Source organism: Tympanuchus pallidicinctus, unplaced genomic scaffold (assembly GCF_026119805.1).
Source record: "Tympanuchus pallidicinctus isolate F22 unplaced genomic scaffold, pur_lepc_1.0 scaffold6, whole genome shotgun sequence".
Lineage (NCBI taxonomy): Eukaryota > Metazoa > Chordata > Aves > Galliformes > Phasianidae > Tympanuchus > Tympanuchus pallidicinctus.
The window spans coordinates 43,236,031-43,254,648 of record NW_026294780.1 but is presented as its reverse complement, the minus strand read 5'-3'; the positions used below and the strand labels follow the sequence as shown (position 1 = coordinate 43,254,648).

General features: G+C 47.2%; 1 protein-coding gene and 2 non-coding genes across 3 annotated transcripts; all 3 read left to right on the top strand.

The window, feature by feature from the left end:
• Positions 1-12,352: 12,352 nt before the first annotated feature.
• TPT1 (tumor protein, translationally-controlled 1) lies at positions 12,353-16,292 on the top strand. Its single transcript, XM_052664624.1, has 6 exons — positions 12,353-12,490; positions 12,746-12,819; positions 13,033-13,223; positions 14,011-14,116; positions 14,558-14,674; positions 16,064-16,292. The coding sequence occupies exons 1-6, from the start codon at positions 12,463-12,465 to the stop codon at positions 16,064-16,066; spliced, it is 519 nt and encodes a 172-aa protein (XP_052520584.1). The 5' UTR covers positions 12,353-12,462; the 3' UTR covers positions 16,067-16,292.
• Positions 15,878-16,008, top strand: LOC128071839 (small nucleolar RNA SNORA31). The gene has a single exon (XR_008202023.1). It is a non-coding gene; the product is annotated as a small nucleolar RNA SNORA31 (small nucleolar RNA).
• A 475-nt stretch (positions 16,293-16,767) lies between the features above and the next one.
• Positions 16,768-16,903, top strand: LOC128071833 (small nucleolar RNA SNORA31). Its single transcript, XR_008202018.1, has one exon. It is a non-coding gene; the product is annotated as a small nucleolar RNA SNORA31 (small nucleolar RNA).
• Positions 16,904-18,618: the final 1,715 nt, after the last annotated feature.

Here is an 18,618-nt window from a genome sequence, read left to right as displayed (position 1 = left end):
CTTACCTGCTTTACCTGGTTACCAGGTTACCTGCTTCCTGTGTCTATCGTGCCAGCACATACTTTTCTACCAGCCTATTTAATCTTAATGTTATCCCCTCTGAAATCAAAGAGTGTCAACTATTAGGTTTACTTGCGTCTGAAAAACCCTACAAGCTTAGCCAGACATTGGCTTCTGGATACCTGCCCAGAAATGGTTCAAAGATTTTACTTAAACCATTGTAGCTTCTGCTGCAGAGCTGTGATCCCTATTAACAGCAATATAACATAGCAGCTGGACAGTATAAACATCCTTTACATAGTGCAGGAGAACAGCATTAGCAAAAGAATACTTGGCACGCTGTGACAAATGTAGCACTTCTTGCGACGGAGAGATCAGAGCTGGGACTCACAATCCGAATCGTTCTGTCTGCACCACGGGCTTTTATTTTGCTGTTCTGCATTAGAAACAATGAGAGCATTTTTACATTCCTGTGAGCAACATTCTTGGTCAAAATAAGCTTACTCAGAAAGCTCAGCTGAACAGCCTCTTTCCTTCCTGATCCTCCTAAATGCGCTGCAGAACACATCAGTGCCCTGGGAAGCAATTTTTCGGATAGTCCACATTTCTCCTCCCACCCAGTGCCCTCTCCCAGTGGTTTTAGCAACCCCAGAGCACATCTCCCAATTTGGAGGTGTTTGCTGACCAACGGTGGTGGGATCAGGCCCTCAACCTTCTCATTATCATTGGCTGCTTCCTCCTTTCTTTTCCCATTTCACTGACTTCAAATGCACTGCAACAACTGGCAGCGTCACTATTAATGAACAATAGGCTCGTTAAGTAAACCTGGGTTTGCCTCCAAGTTTTGGCCGACCTCTCTCAGCCTTATGAGGAGTTTACTGTGAGAGTGCCAGGAAAGTCAGAGCTTTGATTTCATCTCATAACACCAGCACGAAGCTGATTATTATTTTGTGAAGTTCTCAGGGCAGAAGTTTTGGAGGTGAAAGCAGAAAAAGGTTTTTGTCACTACTCATCCCAAACCAAGGGTCTAAGCTCACATCTTCAACTGTTAGATTAGAAATAGTGATGGTAAGATATTTCATGTGCGCTGACTCTTAAGCTGCTGCTGCATGAAATTGAGCTGAATTTTTAGAGCACCTGATCCTCAGTAGTGTACATTTCACCCAAAGCCATGCTGTCACACCACTGTTGAGTACTGCTTTGTGAATATAGAGATGTAGGTTTAAACGTAGCCCATAGATTTCCTCTGTTGATTCTTGTTGACTGTGCCCATTGGGTTGAGCAGTCAAAGGTGACAAGACGTAATAGTAGCCACTTTATTTTTTGGTGATAGAGGCTGCCCAGTTTTATTCACAGTAATGCATCGGCCCATCCGGGCTCCAGAATGTTTCTGCTTCAAAATCTGCTGAAACACGTGCTGAATGATTGCCACTGCTGAACACCACACTTCCAGACATAGCTCCTGTCCATCCCAGCTCCCCAGCTTACTTCATACTTGAAGAGGCACTTCCAAACATAAACTTCAAAAGGTAATGGTCTTCAAAGGGCAGTCAGGAGCTCTGTGGGACAGGTAGAAATATACACTAAATGTTCTCTTTAAGAGCTGCATCTCAGCTCCTGCTGCTTGTGTTTTGAGCCCAGATTTGAATGTTTGAACTTTTCCCCAGGTAGCACATGACAGAGCAAGTTCGTGCCAGCTTCCAAAACTGGTTACCAGGGACCTCTCCTGACCTGAGACAGAAGCCAGTGTGAGCTGTGTGACCTTACTGTGGGTTGCTCCACGCTGGCATATTAAAAACTAAGCCTTTTGCTGTCTGCTTGACACTTCTGCAGTTATATTAATAGATTAATGCCTGAGTAATTGCAAGCAATGGAAAGAGGCATAAATACAGCACCTACAAAATAAGTGTGATCACAGGAAAATTAGGATAAGTCGTGCAAATTGGAACTGTTTTTATATTTGTAGAGAATGCACAAGATCCTGTAGCAAACGGAGCATGACTTCTGGCAATGTCATGTTATTTCTCTATCAACTGAACATTAACTCCAAATTTGTCCATGGAATACAAACTTCTTCTGCATTTGAGACATTCATCATGTCAGATGTAATACTGGCAGTAGTGAAGAGGCATCAGCTAACATATTGCAATAGCTGTGAACAAACAGTAATAATTCAGGCCATCCTTTTGTTGTAATTTAAGAGTGCTCAAATATATTATCTTGCAGAGCAAGCACTGAGAAGCAATCAGGAAATCATAAAAGAACTGGACAAAAAAAGTGCTGTGAGTGTTCATTGTTTGGCTTCATTTCATATTGCTATACACTACTAACATAAGAATTGTAACTAAATTGAAATAAAGCCATGGTGTCACTTACCAGAGCATGCAGAGTAAATCACAGCATTGTAAATCACAGCAGCCTGGCTAACTGCAAGATTAAAAGATTTAACAACTATGGTCATCTTAATATCATTACTGTATCTCTCACCAGACAAAGCTGAACATGTATATTCAACATTCTTACTCTCTGATTTCTATAGGGTATTTGCACGAAAAAACTGAAGGCTTCTGATTTTCAGTTCGTTCTCCATGAGTTGCAGGTCCACGTTTGTGACGTGCAGGCTGTAGCTTTCATATTTTGCATACAACAAAGTTATTTATAGAATCATATAGAGTCGGAAGGGACCTCTGACAGCCATCTAGTCCAACTCCCCTGCAACGAACAGGGACATCACAGCTAGATCAGGTTGCCCAGGGCTAACGTTAGTTAACGTTGTATGCATGCTAATGGGGTCTGAAATCAGAAGATGGAAGGCCAGATCCAGAGGCAAGAGCAAGATCTGAATGCCACGAGAAGTTTCTACCACCTTCTATTCTGCGATTTACAAGCTTAGCCCTGAGCACCTCAAAAAGCAGCTCCAGTGGAGCTGAGACATGGAACTTCTCATCTGTCACTCCAAAGCCCAGCCCTTTTTTGTGCCTCTCTTTGGGGATTAACCTTTTGAGTCTCGGGTATGCAAGGCCAAATGCCACACTGTGAGAACACGGCAGCGCTCTGAAGACGGAACTCCTGCATCAGCACCACTGAAGTATTTTAATCACAGTAGCAACTCGCATTCTTGTTATCCTTGAATAACTGTGATCTTTCTTCATTTTTGTTTCCCTGCCTGTGGAAAAATGTAATACTCTATCACAACTGTATTAAACCGAAAGAAAGGCTATGAATGAATAAGCGCGTGTGGTCTGCATAGCTACCAGCTGTCATGGCTGCTTACAGGAACAGAATAGCAGAAGAAATCAAGGAAATTATGAAGAAGAGTTTTCATAACTCTTCAGAGGAGGGAAGGCTCCGGGAGACTTCATTCCAGTGCTGGAAGGGAGCATATAAAAAGGAGGGGCAACGGCTGTTTACAAGGGTGGATAGTGATAGGACAAGGGGGAATGGTTTTAAACTGACACAGGGGAGATTCAGGTGAGATATTAGGAGGAAGTTTTTCACTCAGTGGGTGGTGACATACTGGAACAGGTTGCCCAAGGAGGCTGTGGATGCCCCATCCCTGGAGGCATTCAAGGCCAGGCTGGATGTGGCTCTGGGCAGCCTGGTCTGCTGGTTGGTGACCCTGCACACAACAGGGCCCTTTTTAACCCAGGTCATTCTATGATTCTATGATTCATCTTCAGTGGGCCATAACAATCAAAAGATCCAGACTTTGTGAGGCGGCTTTTCATGTGAAATCCTCAAAAAAAAAACAAAACAATTGCAAGTAAAGGTCACAGCCCTGAGCCCCTGTGAAACTCCCACAGCAACTTGTGGTGCCCACAAGCGGTCAGGTTGTTCCTCTGGAAGAGGAAAGTTGTTTCTGAACAAATAAGGGCTGCATGAAGAAAATGAAAGCGTGCCCTTTGTGTTCAGAAGCAGCAGCAGAACTGCCCGAATGAACAAATGGAAAATTTGCTTTTTTTTTTTTTCAGTCAGCATTTTGTAGATGAAGCATGTGAGTGCAGGCTGGGGATAAAAGCCAAATCTTTAACTAGCACTGACCACAAGCAGGGGAATTCAAGGGAGTAGATAATGACACAGATTAGCAGAAAGGAAAACAGCCCTCATTTCCATGGCACTGCTCTGAAGTGCTTGGCTGCAACTCACTCCTTGCATTACCACAGAGCTCTTCCCAGCTGGAAAGCAGAGCAGTTCTGCTTTCTTCAGGGGCTGACCGTAGCTCTGGGCACTGCCTGCACGCTGTGTCCTGCACAGTCTTACTGTCTGCAACACTTGCTTGTAACCAAAATCTACTGCTCAGATTCTCTCTCAGATGTTAAGCACAAAACCATTCATGAACAGTAAGGAAATGCACTGACAAGACAACACGAATCATTTACATACATTTGATGTTCAGCATGCTGCATCTGTCGCGTGGTTTCTGTATTCATGCTGTTCCTAGTGGAAAATCATTTGCTTTGTGCTGTTAGATCATATGCTCCTGAGCCTTTCTTGTCTTTGCCTTCCCTTCCTTCTGTATACACTAATTATTTCAATAGGATTTCTTCTTGCTTCCCATCCCCACAGAGGCATAATTTCTTTGCTGCCCCCCAGGTGCGTGCTGTGCTGCTGCTCACTCCATTGAGCTTTTCAGAGCTGAAGGACAGCATAACCTTTTAGCAAAAACAAAACAAAGCAGAACATACAAGCCACTGCGTGCGTCATGGCCACAGAGGTCTTCTTTTACAGCAGAAAAATGCGTGTGCTCAGTTTTGGGTGCATGTATACATCTTAGCTACCTCCCAACTTTGCTTGCTTACACACATGAAAATGTATGGATTGAAGCATGCATGTGTGGCGTGCTTCCCAGCTGGGAAATATGCTGTCATTTAATACCTGTTAGCCACAGGTAAAGGAGTACAGGACGAGGCATTACAGAGCAACTCAGAAATAGCAAAGGCAGAGGTGGCTTGTGGCTGCCCAAAGAACTGTAAGAGCTGGGCATGATTTCCCAGCCTGGTGAAAGAAGGCTACCTGACCTTGCAGTACCTTTGCAGTCCTTCGCTTACCCAGGGATATCTGACACGGCCTTGGCTGGGTGCTTGGCCACAGTAATGAAGCAGCCAGGAAGCTGATGGCAGCTGATATGAGGGCTTTACTTGCTTCTTCAAATGTCAGAACGAGGTCAGAACTATGAGACAGCAAATTAGCCAACAAGAAGCCCTGGGGGCTGCTGCTAATATGATTAGCATAGCTGGGAGTTGGTGAAGCAGAGCGGGCTCAAGGCCTTCCTCTCCTCTGCACGGCCCCACGACTCACCAGGGGTTATCTCTGACCTCAGAGATGGCCACAGAAAGCTCCCCAGCACGCTCACATCCTTCTGCTCCTCATCTTTCTCCTCTAAGCAGCATGCGTGCTATTCCTAAGTTAAGAAAGGTAATTCAAGGCCACAAGAGAACTTTCCAAACTCTTCATCCTGAAAAACCTACAGGTCTATGCAGAGGGAGGCTGCTAGCCTCATGTGTGACCACTATGCCTACAGCAACTGCTCTTTGCTGCTCATTTGTTGTGGTGGTGTTTTGCAGGAACATTGCAGGGCGTAACTGGGTGCTTTCTGTGGGCTCCCTGCCCTGCTCTGCACGGAACAGCCATCCTGGCTCAGAACAAGCGTTAGCCTGGTGCAGCCCCTTGCTTCAGACAGCATCCTGCTGCAGACACACGGAGGCAAAGAAAAAGGATACAGCAACTGTACAGGAACCTTTCAGCATTATATTCCCCAGCCTTCAGCAGCCCTAAGCTGAAGGGCTTCTTCCCAAGCCAGGAATGCTTAATAGCCCTTTCTGCATTTTTTCCATGACTCAAATTGCTTTTTGCAATAGTCTCAACTTTTGGCATCCACAGCACCCCGGAGCAATCAGTTCCCATAATTTCAAAGATCCCATTAGACACACCACCCCAGATACTCCTTCTTAAAGCTAGCACATCCTCTTCTAGTTTATTACTTGACTCCTTGTCTCTCTTCTTGGTATGTTGCAACTTTTATCACAACTTTTTTGATAGAATTCCATGTGCCCAGTGGCCTGGTGGTAGAACCAAACAGCGGAGGACGTGCTGGTTCATCCTGTGTGCAAGTGCTGGCAACGAATACAGCAGTTTTTTGGATAGATATTGACACTATGAGGCCAGGTGTCTGGGTAGAATGGAGCTGGCTGAGCTCCATCAGGATCTGAGCATCAGATGGAAACCCAATTTCACTTCTGTACGGGTTGTGATCCAGCCTGTACCTACAGTACTCACAAGGGAGTGGGAGGACCCACATCCACACTCCCTTCCTGGTCAATGTTTGTGCTCTAGAGACTGGAAATCACCATCATCAGGACATTTCAAAAACAAGGTAGATAAACATCTCTCCAGAGATTTCAAAAACAAGGCAGACAAACATCTTCCCAGAGTGATGCATGTCTAACTAATCCCCCTGAAGCAAGAAGACTCAGGATTGGTCCTCTTTCAAGGCCCTTTCCTACCCTAATCTTGAGGTGCCTAAGATCATCAGTCATTCCAGAGGTAAACAGACCAACCTTTATTGCAGCACATTTGTGGAGGACAATTTGCAAAGAGCCTCCATTAACACTGCCCATGTCATAATGTCTCTGTACCTTTCTAAAACCATATAACCCAGAACAATCCCAGAACTCAGAAGCTGGTTGATACCTCCATTACCCTTGGACATATCATAGAATGGCCTGGGTTGAAAAGGCCCACAATGATCATCCAGTTTCAACCCCCCTGCTGTGTGCAGGGTTGCCAACCAGCAGACCAGGCTGCCCAGAGCCACATCCAGCCTGGCCTTGAATCACGTATCCTTTGTCATTCAGAGCTCTTTGATTTTCACAGAAGAGGGGAATAAAGAAGACACAAAATCCTTATCATGAAATTATAAATAACAAACCTGTCTTGGGATCTGGCATGGAAAAGTATAGCAGCTTTCTTTTTGCAGCTGACAAGCATTTTAAATACTGGATTTCTGCTTCAGAAACTGCATTCCAAAATGCAGTCTTTCAGTTCTCTTGCCTGCTTTCCTCTATAGTCTTAAATGCTTTGCACAACTGGGAGACCAAAAATTTGATCTAACCTCTTGCTTATAATGACATCTTTATTCCTGTCACTCACCCGAAGCACCTGCAGCAAGGTTTCCTTTATCAGCCTAGCTGAGGGTGTTCCTCGTTTATTACCTGATAGCAAATTCAGTGCCAGAGTTTTAGGAATAACACCTTAACAAGTTGTGTGCTCTGACAATTGTTTTTCAATTGACAAATCCTCCTAGAGCTCATATCTCATCGCAATGAACTGAAAAGCATGCAACAATGAAGTGAAATAATGTAATAATTGCAAAGTTCAAAGGAGGTGTTCAAAGCTGGGTTGGATGGATCTGATTCAGTGCCTGACTTAGTGGTTGGCAATCCTGCCCTTTGCAGGGGGGTTGGAACTAGATGATCTTCGAGGTCTCTTCCAAACCAAGCTATTCTATGATGCTTTGATATGATTTGATTTGATTTCATTTCATTAAATCACTACTGAAGGATTTAACAGGATAGAATTAGCTCCTCTAATGGTTAACAACTTAGTAGACTGAAGCTCATCCCATGGGGATGCTGGTTATCTGGAGTGAATGCTATTTGCGTGCAGCATCCATCAGGCCAGGAGCTCAGACAGGCTGTATCAGTTACAGACCCAAGATCAAATTTTTCTTACACAGGTCCTGAGGCATTCCAGGTAATTCAGAAATGATGCCACTGGCAAAAGCTGTGGCCTCCTGCCAGTGCGAGGAGTGCTGCCTGCCTGCCTGCCTGCCTGCCTGCCTGCCTGCCATCCACCAGCTCCTGCCCCGCCATCTAGTGGGATTTTTCCGTATATCGCTGAAGGAGCTGAAGAAATAGGAGGTCTTCCGTGCGGGCAGTCTGTTTCAGTCTTCCCAACGGGGCTCACTAATCAAGGACACAATTCAGCTCGATGTCTTTGGGGAGAAAGGTATTTGGCCTTAGACAAAAAGGTGGAAGTCATGACCTGGGGTGCAGGAAGAAAAGCGAAGGTGTGTGAGATGGAGCTGTGAGCTTAAATAGGATTAATCACATTCTCATTTTTTTTTCTCATGCAATTGAACCAGCCAGGCATGCACTGATTCTGGTTTTGTGGATGAATTTGTAACTCCACTGCTCTGCTCTAAGAGCAACCAAAGAGATTTTGCTTGCTGCGTGCAAGCATAAGGTAAACCACTCCTCCCCTCTTCAATTTGGTGTGGAAGGAGCCCTACCTGCCACACAGCTCTAATCTGAGCCAAAAGACTGTACAGACAGTGTATTTAAATAGGACTGAAGTACAGAATCGTACCAGGATTAAAGCTTTGGGCACTACAGCAGCTAAATGCTAAATGCTAAATGCTTCCCCCTCTCCGCACGTGATTTCCATGCAGGACAACGAGCACACTCCTCTCTGGCAGTGTCCCTTTTCCAAGCCCTCTTGTCCATTCTAAACAGGGATATGAGGGTGTTATTTGTATCCCAGTTGTGTAACCACTATGAGCAGGTATAAATGACAGCACACCGTTTATCTAAGAATGGCTGGGCCATGCAGAACAAAGCTGGGAAGGATGCAGTCTGTCTCTCAGTTGCAGGGCAGGATCAGGAGTTATCTGTCATTGATGATGGATCTAATGTGCCTTCTGCTCTCACCTGAGCGGGCTTCTACCGTATTCTCAAAAGCCTGCAAGCATAGAGAATCACATAGAGAATCTGCTCCTTGCTTCTCTATTGTCAGGACTGGGAAATGTTTCCAATACCTGTTTTAAAATGGCCTTGCATCAAAATAAACCATTGCCTATTCTCCTAGTCAGAGGGTAGTGATGCACTGGAACAGGTTGTCCAAGGAGGCTGTGGATGCCCCATCCCTGGAGGCATTCAAGGCCAGGCTGGATGTGGCTCTGGGCAGCCTGGTCTGCTGGTTGGTGACCCTGCACATAGCAGGGGGTTGGAATTAGATGAGCATTGTGGTCCTTTTCAACCCAGGTCATTCTGTGATTCTATGATCGACTGCTCTTCTCTTAAAGACACTGACAGCTGTACTAACATCTTCTTTTTTAAGTGGAACAAAATAACAACCTGGAGGCTGTGCTTTTCAGACCTCTCATCATTCCTCTGCTCTTTGGAACTCTTGCCAACTAGTCCACGCCTTTTTTTAAAGAGCATTGCCAAAGCTGGAGTCAGTACTCCAGAGAGGTATGAGCAGCACTGAACAGGTAACATCACCACTCAAGCATTCCAGCATGGTTTTGGCTTCTCTTTAAACAGGTAAGATGAGTGATTCTGCTTCTTCGGCTTAGGATTCACCTGTTCCCAGCTCTGTCCCACAGAACTGCTGCCCAATTCTCTGTCCTGTGTCTGCAATCTGAGCATTTCTGCTCTGCACTCAGGAACATAACATCAGAGTAGCTATTGGAGGCATATCAAGATCCCTCTAAAGCAGCATCTGCTCAATGTCCTCTGGCATTTGTCAGCAGTGGAAGAAGAACTGAGGGCCAGGGCTGGTGTCATGCATGCAGCACTTCCCCCAGTACATCTTTACAGCACCTAGCAGTGTGGGGCACACAGCCTGTCTGAACCTGATGGTGCATCTTCACGTTGAAAAGCCCTCAATAGATTTGCATTTTGTAAACTTGCATGTCTGCTCACTGGATCTCTGACCAACACTTACTATTCAGGCCCTTTGTCCAGCATGCCAACATCATCCAAGCACCAAGATAAGAGCAGAATCAGGCCCTTCTACAACAGTTTCAGCCAAATGTATGCTTATAAGGTTGGTAAGGCTAAGATGTGGTTACAACTTTGTTTAGCTCCCTTGCTTTAAATTTCTATTTTGGCAGTTCCAGTCCTCTTTCTACTGAAAAAGCACTAATTGCAGTGCAGGGCAGCATGAGCCCCTCATACATCCCCACTGGCAGGGCTCCAGGTAAGCCAAATGGCTGCATTGGATGCTACAGGTGAATAGGCTTTTGACCCTGCTATGGCCTCACTGGGGTAAGAGGTGACGCCTCTGGGGCTGACATGAGGGTCTGTGGAACCAACATCCTATTAAGGCTGGTGCAAACCCTACAGACACAGGCATGATAACTGCCCGGCTTGTCTTGTGCTGATTAATCTTCAGTTTTTCAGTTTTTCTCCCTACCAGGAGAGACATTTTTAGAGCCCTCACCATGCATACAGTGCATGATGTAAAAAACTGTCACTACTCTCTGATTTTCACAGCCTCCCTAAAGGATAGAACACATTGCTTCTGTCCCTACTCGACAGTCCAGTTTCACCTCCCTTCCTCCAGCTTCATGCCCCTTCTATTCCCACAGACTGCACCTTGCAGGTCACTTAACTGTAGGCAAGACCTCCATTTTACATACATACTCCTCCATACAGTTCAACGCAAGTTGTCATAGTGGGCTGAAAACATATTGTTTAACTTAGAATAGTGAAGTATCAGCTGATAACAGTTTAATTCAAGACACAATTAACTAGTTGAGCACAGTCAAATCCAGATGCTAATGCGTGATGGAAGTGAGTAGCACTGCAGTAGTTTATAACTAGCTAGATGTCTTCCATGAAAGAGGCTTTCTTGTGCAATTCTGTACACACCTACCTAGAAAATCCTCAAAAGTTTACCTATGAAAGCGTAGGGCTTTGTCAGCCCATGGGATTTAGATGTCTCCAAAGATGAGGTGCACTCTGAAGAAAATCTGCCACGTCATTTTAGATGCCAGACAGCACTACAAAGCCCGTGCTGCAGAGGGACCACATTAAATTAACTGTTCTGGAATATATGAAGCCTGGATCAGTGCAAAAGCTGCCTGAAGAAAAAAACAGGTGAGGAACACCAAAGTTTTCTTCTAGCAATGCTGGTTTCTGAAAGGCAGAATTGTAATGTATTTTCTAATCTGTTTTCATCACAAAAGATCTGTTTATACGTAATGATCTGTTTATCACAGGCAAATCACAGGAAATCACAGCATAGGAAATTAGTGCCAGTACCTGTGTGTTTCTTGCAAAACTATCGTGGATCTGGCTGGGAGGGGTTAATTCTCTTCACAAAGGCTCATGCGATGCTGTATTTCAGGTTTGTGATCAAAACAGCAGCGGAAACACAGAGATGTTTTAGTTACTGCTTACACAGAGTCAGGAACATTGCAGCTTCTCACACTGCCCTGCCAGCGAGAGCCTGGGGGTGCATGAGGAGCTGAGGGGGGACAGAACCAGGACTGCTGGGCAAAAGGGGTTTCCCATACCAGGCAGTGTGATGCTCAGAAATTAAAGCCGGGGGAAAGGAGGAGGAAGGATGGGGAGGATGTTCAGAATGATGGTGTTTGTCTTCCCAAGAAGCTGTTACATGTGATGAGCGCTGCTTGCCTGGACATGGCTGAACATCAGACCTCATTGTGGCCTTCCAATACTTGAAAGGAGCACATGATCAGGAGGGCAAGGGCTGTTTACGAGGATAGATTGGGATAGGACAAGGGGGAATGGTTTCAAACTGAGACGGGAGATTCAGGTGAGATATTAGGGGGAAGTTTTTCACTCAGAAGGTGGTGATGCACTGGAACAGGTTGCCCAAGGAGGCTGTGGATGCCCCATCCCTGGAGGCATTCAAGGCCAGGCTGGATGTGGCTCTGGGCAGCCTGGTCTGCTGGTTGGCGACCCTGCACATAGCAGGGGGTTGAAAATGGATGATCATCATGCTCCTTTTCAGCCCAGGCCGTTCTGTGGTTCTATGATACGATTCTATGATCTACTTGGCAATAGGAAGCAATGGATTTGCTCACTGTTTCGCTTTTTTTTCACGTGGCTTTTGCATGAGGTAGTGACACAGAAAGAAGGCAATGAGCAATTTACTCGCTGAGGGGGGTGAGCAATAGGGATCTGCATCCTGCGCCCTGCTATCTCTGCCCAGCCTGGGATCGCTAGCAGCACCACGCACCGCAGGTCTCACAGCGTCCTTCAGAGGAATTTTGTCAATGTCACCTCAGGGCCAGGGTTCAAGGAAGATCTGCATTTACTTTGGGCGAGGGAAGCTGATGCAGAATAGGACGTGTAAGAGCTGGGTGAAAAGAGGCCAAGGGCGCCGCTATCCTTAGCGTCCTCCTGCGTTCCCTCTCAGCCCGCGCTGCCGGGCTCGGATCGGTGCCTCTCGTACCCCGCAGCTGAGGGGTGCGGCACGCGGAGGCGCTCAGGGCTTTCCCGCCCAACGGCCGCGCGGGGGCGCTGCGAAGGGAGGAGCGGCGGAGGAATGGAAGGAAGGCGCAGGCGCGCGCGGTGACGCGCGGGGCCCGCCCGCTATATGAGCTCCGCCCGGCGCTGACTCGGCCTTTTCCGCCTCGCTCCCGCCCGCTCTCGGGTCGCTGCGCAGAGAGCCGCGCCGTCGCTCCCGCCACCCCGCGCCGCCGCCGCCATGATCATCTACCGGGACTGCATCAGCCGTAAGAGTGGCGGCGGGGCGGCGGGGGGGGGGGCAGAGGGGGCGCTATGAGCGGGAGGGGGCGGGCGGAGGGTTGAGGCCTGGGGCGGGCGCGGAGCCCGGCGGTGCTGCGCATGTGCGCCGCCGCTGCTGCGGGGGGGGGGGGGGGGGGGATGGGAGTGGGGGGGAGGGAATGCGGCGGAGCTGTGGGGGGGCCGGGCACGGCATGGCGGTGGCTGACGAGGCGTTGGGCGCCTGTGTGTGCGTGTCCCCGCAGAGGACGAGATGTTCTCGGACATCTACAAGATCCGCGAGGTGGCGAACGGCCTGTGCCTGGAAGTGGAGGGGAAGGTGAGTGAGAGCCGGCCGGCCCGAGGCTCGGGGACGCGGCGGGACCGGGAGGAGGGAGAGGGGAGAGGGCGGGAGAGGGGCGCGCGGAGAGCCGTGTGTGGGGAGCGTGGCTCTGAGGTCGTGCCCTGCCGACAGGTCGTACGTAGGTGTGTAAGAGCAGCGGAACGCAGGTGTTGGCAGAGCCTTGAAGTTTTTTGATGTCTCTAAATCTAGATGGTCACCAGGACAGAGGGTCAAATTGATGACTCTCTAATTGGTGGCAATGCCTCTGCTGAAGGTCCTGAGGGAGAGGGGACAGAAGCCACGGTGATAACCGGTGTGGATATAGTGATAAACCACCACCTTCAGGAAACCAGCTTCACGAAAGAGTCGTACAAGAAGTACATCAAGGACTACATGAAAGCGTAAGTACCGGTGGGCTGCTCCCTTATATGGGGCCTGAGGATATTAGCCTTTATTCCTGGCGGGTGCCGGCTCTGACGGAGGTGCCAAACTGGCTGTGAGATTCAGTGATGTCTGAATCCTTGGCAGAACTGGAGCTTTAAAGCATTGGTACTGGGATATCTGTGCTTATCTTGGCTGAGGTGCTCAAGGTCAGGTTGGATGGGGCCCTAGGTGGCCTGATCTGCTGGTTGGCAGCCCTGCCCACAGCTGAGTTTGGAACTGGATGGGCTTTGTGGTCCCTTCTGACCCAATGTGTTCTATGATTCTGAGACCAGACTGTGTGCTTTGGAGGCTGTTTGCAGCCTTGCTGTTTGGTTTTTTTTGTTTTTTTTTTTTGACTCCACCAAACGTTTGTGTGAGGGAGGAGGTGGTAAAGGAAAGCAGCCTGAACCTGACTGCCCAAATGTCTGACACTGTGTGAAATGGAGCTGTTTGTTTCCAAGGGATGGATTCCTTTGCTCAAAGTGGGTTAGTGCTAAAGGTGGAAACAGTTCTTGTGATACTGATGGATGGTGCTCTTGTTGCTCTGGGAATGGCTTGCTAAATTTTGTCTAGCGCAAACCTAGAAGTAAAATGGAATTGAGTGGCAGGCATCATTCTGTTAATTCATGAGCATCTGTGGAGGAGTGGGGAATGGGAAACACAATATGATCCAACTGTGGCTGCTGGTAGCTTTCTACTATGATGCTGCTGCACAGCGTGTAGAGTAGAACACGTTCTCAAAACTTGCTTTTACTTTCTTTCCAGAATCAAAGCCAGACTTGAGGAACACAAGCCGGAGAGAGTAAAGCCTTTTATGACAGGGGCTGCAGAACAAATCAAACACATCCTTGCCAACTTCAAAAACTACCAGGTGAGTTGTGATTATAGCGTTGTTTCAGTTATACAAGCTGAGATTGTTTCTGCTGAGCCAGCCTGTTGAGTTTAGAGAACTCCCATTGTAAAGACATCTGACTGGGACCCTCCCTGAGGATACTGGGGGCCTTGATAGAGAGAAGAAATACATGAAAGGCTTCGAGGTGTTCAGGGAGCTCATTGCAGCAGGAGGTGCTGTGATAGCTGCAGCTGTAGCTAAAAGGAGCTGGAGTTACAGATGTTAAAGGTGAATTGTTTTGGCCCCTGCTGTTTGCTATTCACAGTAGTGTGGTAGTGTTATGTACAGCCTGCAGAAAGCAAAATTCCTGCAGCTGGTGAGGAAGACTTTCAACTTGGAGGTGTTGCAGATTTCTTGTATAATACATGCTGCTTGCTGATAGTAGCTCACTGAGTGTCTCAGTAACGCGTTTCTCTGAAGTTCTTTGTAGGAGAGAACATGAATCCAGATGGTATGGTGGCTCTCCTGGATTTCCGTGAGGATGGTGTGACCCCTTATATGATTTTCTTTAAGGATGGCTTAGAGATTGAGAAATGTGTAAGTACCAACCTGAGCGGGGTGAGTGTAATGAAAAACATCAGCAGCTCTTTCCTTGCGTTAATCAATCTCTGTTAAAAGTTGAATGGTGACTGCCAGTTTAAAAACTGGGTTTGCACAAGTGCAGCGTTGCTGCTTTGTGTTATGTAAAGTGGCTGAGACTTCCGTTGTGCTATTGAGTCATGCTGGAAGGGGGACGTGGCTTCACTGCAGTGATTCATAGTGACGTAATGGGTAAGAAATGTAGGAAGAATTGCTTCAGTGAGGGGTGTGTGTGTAGATGGTAATGGTTTAGACTATGAAAGGCAGTGTCCTCTGATGTGGAATAAATCTAGTTTAGATCCAGCTGGTGTGGGCTAACTCTGGAGTGCTGTACTTTATTTCTTTCTTTCACTTAATCTGCCCTTTATTTACACAAGAACTGTGTTTAAATACTGCCCTAAATATGGGAACACGGCAACACCTTGCTTCAGTACTTAACCCTTGTTTTGACTGGAAGTTCCAGCTGTCTGCTTTAATTATTCCGAGTTTGAATGTGATGAGACTATACTTAGATCCCAACGCTTGCATATTTTGGTTTATTCTGGGACCCATATGATTCATTGGGGACCAGCAGTGTGGAATCACCAGTTGCTTTCCTCTGCCATTCTGGACTTTAAGAGCCTGTTTATAGCCAGCTGAATGTATCAGTAAAGCCTCTTGCAGGCTTTCTGGTATTCAGGTCATGTAAAAATGAGCCAACTTCCAGCACAGCACAATACTCCAGCTGGTGAAACTTCACTGATGTCTGTCCTTCAGCCTGGAGCTGGAGTAAGCTGGAAGAACCTGTGGGCAGAAGCCTGTGCTTCTCTGTGTGGGCAGACCTTTAGGAAATACAGTCCAGATAACCCGTCTACTTGAAGATCATAGAATCCTTAGAGTTGGAAGGGACCTCTGAGGGCTATCTAGTCCAGCTGCCCTGCAATGAACAGGGAAGATGAGGTAGAAGAACAGTAGCAGGGCATTCCGAAAGCGGTGGGGAAAATGTTTCTTGGTACAGCTCTTGTAAGAGACCTGAAATATGCATCATAAACTTGAGTGTTTGTTTAGGTCGTGCACTTGAGAGGAAATCTGACACTCGGTGCGTCAAGCACAAAGGATGCAAGTGAGCATTCAGTCTGACTTGATCAACAGCTGATGCCAGTTGCTCTGTATAAAAATGCTCAGCATCCTCTGATAGACCATGAGCAAACTTCCCTGTTGCTCTCTGGTTTGCACTGAGATGCAAAAATAACTTCCTTGCGCTTTCTGCCTGCCTGCTTGTGGCAGTTCAGATTGAATTAGGGAGTACAAAATATGTTACAGAAACCCATGCTGATGTTGTACTAACCCTTGCTACTCTTGTTACAGTAACAAATCAAACAGAATGGTTTTGGATCACCTGTCTTCATAGCTGGCTGCTGTTTCTTCTTCATCAGTACAACACCAGGAATCGGCAATGTCTAACAACTGGACTGATATCATCTTGAGCTTTATTCACTTTATTTTGACCCTGATTTGGAGTGGAGGCATTGTTCTAAAAAAGGAAAAAAACCATCTGTCATGTAGGTTGTCTAAAATAAAAACTCATTGAAATCCATCCTAGGTGGTGCCTCTTGGTCTAGTGTGTCTTAGGGTGGCTTGCAGAAGAGGTTGCAGCGAGATCGTTGTCCAAGGACTTGGTTCTGTCTGTAGTGTAACCTGGTCCTGGCACGTGACAGACTTCATGCAGCTTCTCCCTGTGCAAGAGCAGGCTGAGGTGAATAAGGCAAAGCCCAAGAAATACTGTCACTGTGAACTGGACTTTCTTCTCTCTTTCATGATTGTACAGAGACTCCTATCTCTGGAAGAGACACCAAAATTAATAAAAAGCAGAATGGAATATATGCTACTCAAGCTGAGTGCTGGCTGAGCTGCTTTTTCAGAGAAGGGTGTTTGTCCTCAGCTGTGGTATGACTCCATGAGTGAGGTAGAAGGATAGGTGGCACAGGAGTCCAGCACTGAGCACAGGTAATGCTTGTGCAGTGGGAAGAGGGTTACACTGATAGGTAACCCAGTGTCTGCCTTAGCAGGAACAGCATCTGTTTGACAGACCTGGAGCAAAAAACCATTGCTTTTCTGGTTCTTGTTGAGATGCAACAGAAACAGATTCCTTGCGCTTTCCACCTGCCTGTCCTTGTGGCAGTCTGGATTGAATAAAGGAATACAAACAGCTAGGAAGAGGTCTGTAATACAGTAAGGTTGTTCCTGCCCGGGGCTGTTGCCTCGGACTGTGGGTAGTAGGAGATGGGAAGTGAGGGTGCCTGGAAGGGAGGACACAAGCTATGTGGAGCTGCTGCTACCAGACCTCCTTTTCAGGGGTCTTTGGCACCTTGGCTGCCTTGTACCAGGTTTCTGCAGGAGTCAGATAGAAGGGTCAGCAGGTAGGAGGGGTGAGATAAACAGTGTCTGTGGAGGTGGGAGCATTGTGTGCTCTGAACTGTTATCTCAAAGGTGCCTGTTCTCAGCACACCCTGTTTCAGTTCTGTGGGAGCTTAACTTAGATATGTTTTTCCAAGGCAGGGTCTCAGGCCAGCTGTTTTTTTCTAGTTAAAATGTCAGTGCGAGCAGAGCAATGTAAACTAATGCTCTTCTGCTTTCACTTCAAGGGGCTGACATGGGGACAGGAATAACCAAAATCTGAGGAAAACAATTGTGAGCTTTGTCATTTTTCCAGGGGATTTCTTTGACCAGGCCAGATGGGAAAGGTAAGATCCCATCCCCATAGTACCTTGGTAAATGCTACGTTCCTTAAAGGCTGAGATGAGAAGGCACTTGAGAGGCAAACTCCTCAGCACAGTGAGTTCAGGCATAGCAGTGCTCACTCCTGATCTGGCTGCAAGCTTCATCAACCCAGATGCTCTTCTGTATTGCAAAGTCTATCAGAAGTGTCCCTTCTGCAATATCATGTCTTGGTTAGGGCCTGCTGTAGAAAGCATCAGTTGGGAGGCTGTTGGGATGCTGGATGTTGCTCTTTCCAGCAGGCTGGAGTAGTAGTTTTGTGTTGATTGTGCTGCTTTTGGGTTCAGAGAAGAGAGCTGGCAGTCCTGTTCTGTGGTATCGAGGCTGCTGGATGCTAGGGAGGGTAAATGTTTTGTGGTGGGGCAGTGCTGTGGCCCTTAAATGTATGTGGGAGCAGATGTTGACTCCACATAACCCATTTCCTCCTTGTCATTCTCTCCTTCCTGCCATGCTATTTCAAGCAGCTGTTTTCTGCAGCTGAAAAGCTCAAGTGATTTAGTAAGGCAAGGGTTTGCATGCACTTAGTGCTGCAGCTTTGGAGTTACTACACTGATCGTAATCCCCAGTCACAACAAAATACCAAAACATGGACCAAGCTGAAGGGCAGCATAAAAACATAAAACAGCTTGTTTTAAAACACACTTACTGGGCTTGTTCCTTGGGGAGGTGTTTTCTGCAGCTGAAACATCTCTCATGTGAGGAAGGTCTGCACAGCTTCTCTCCCCAATGCCAGAGCTTGGCTTATGCAGCTCAGGAGAAAACTACACAGCCCCAGCTCCGGTTTCAGCCCTGCAGCTGGGCTGCCCCTACATCAGCCAAGAGCCAGCTGGCAGCAGAGTGCTGACAGGTTATAAAAAGAAGGAAGAAAAAAAAAACAACACCAGTACTCTCCTCCCTTACTTTCATACTTCTGTGCTTAACCGTGTGGTGGGTTGGAGTGGAGGAGGAAAGCAGTGCTGGTCACATCCGATGCTGCCCTTGGCTTTTCACCCTTTGCTTGTCCCTGCAGCTTTTTTTATTCTCTTGCTCTCTTAGGGCATCTCTCTGTCCCACGCCTGGTGCAACCAAGTGCTTGGGAAACCCCAGCTCAAACCTGGCAGTTAAAGCCCAGATGCTGCAGCAGCTGCTTCCTTCCCCTGAGCAAG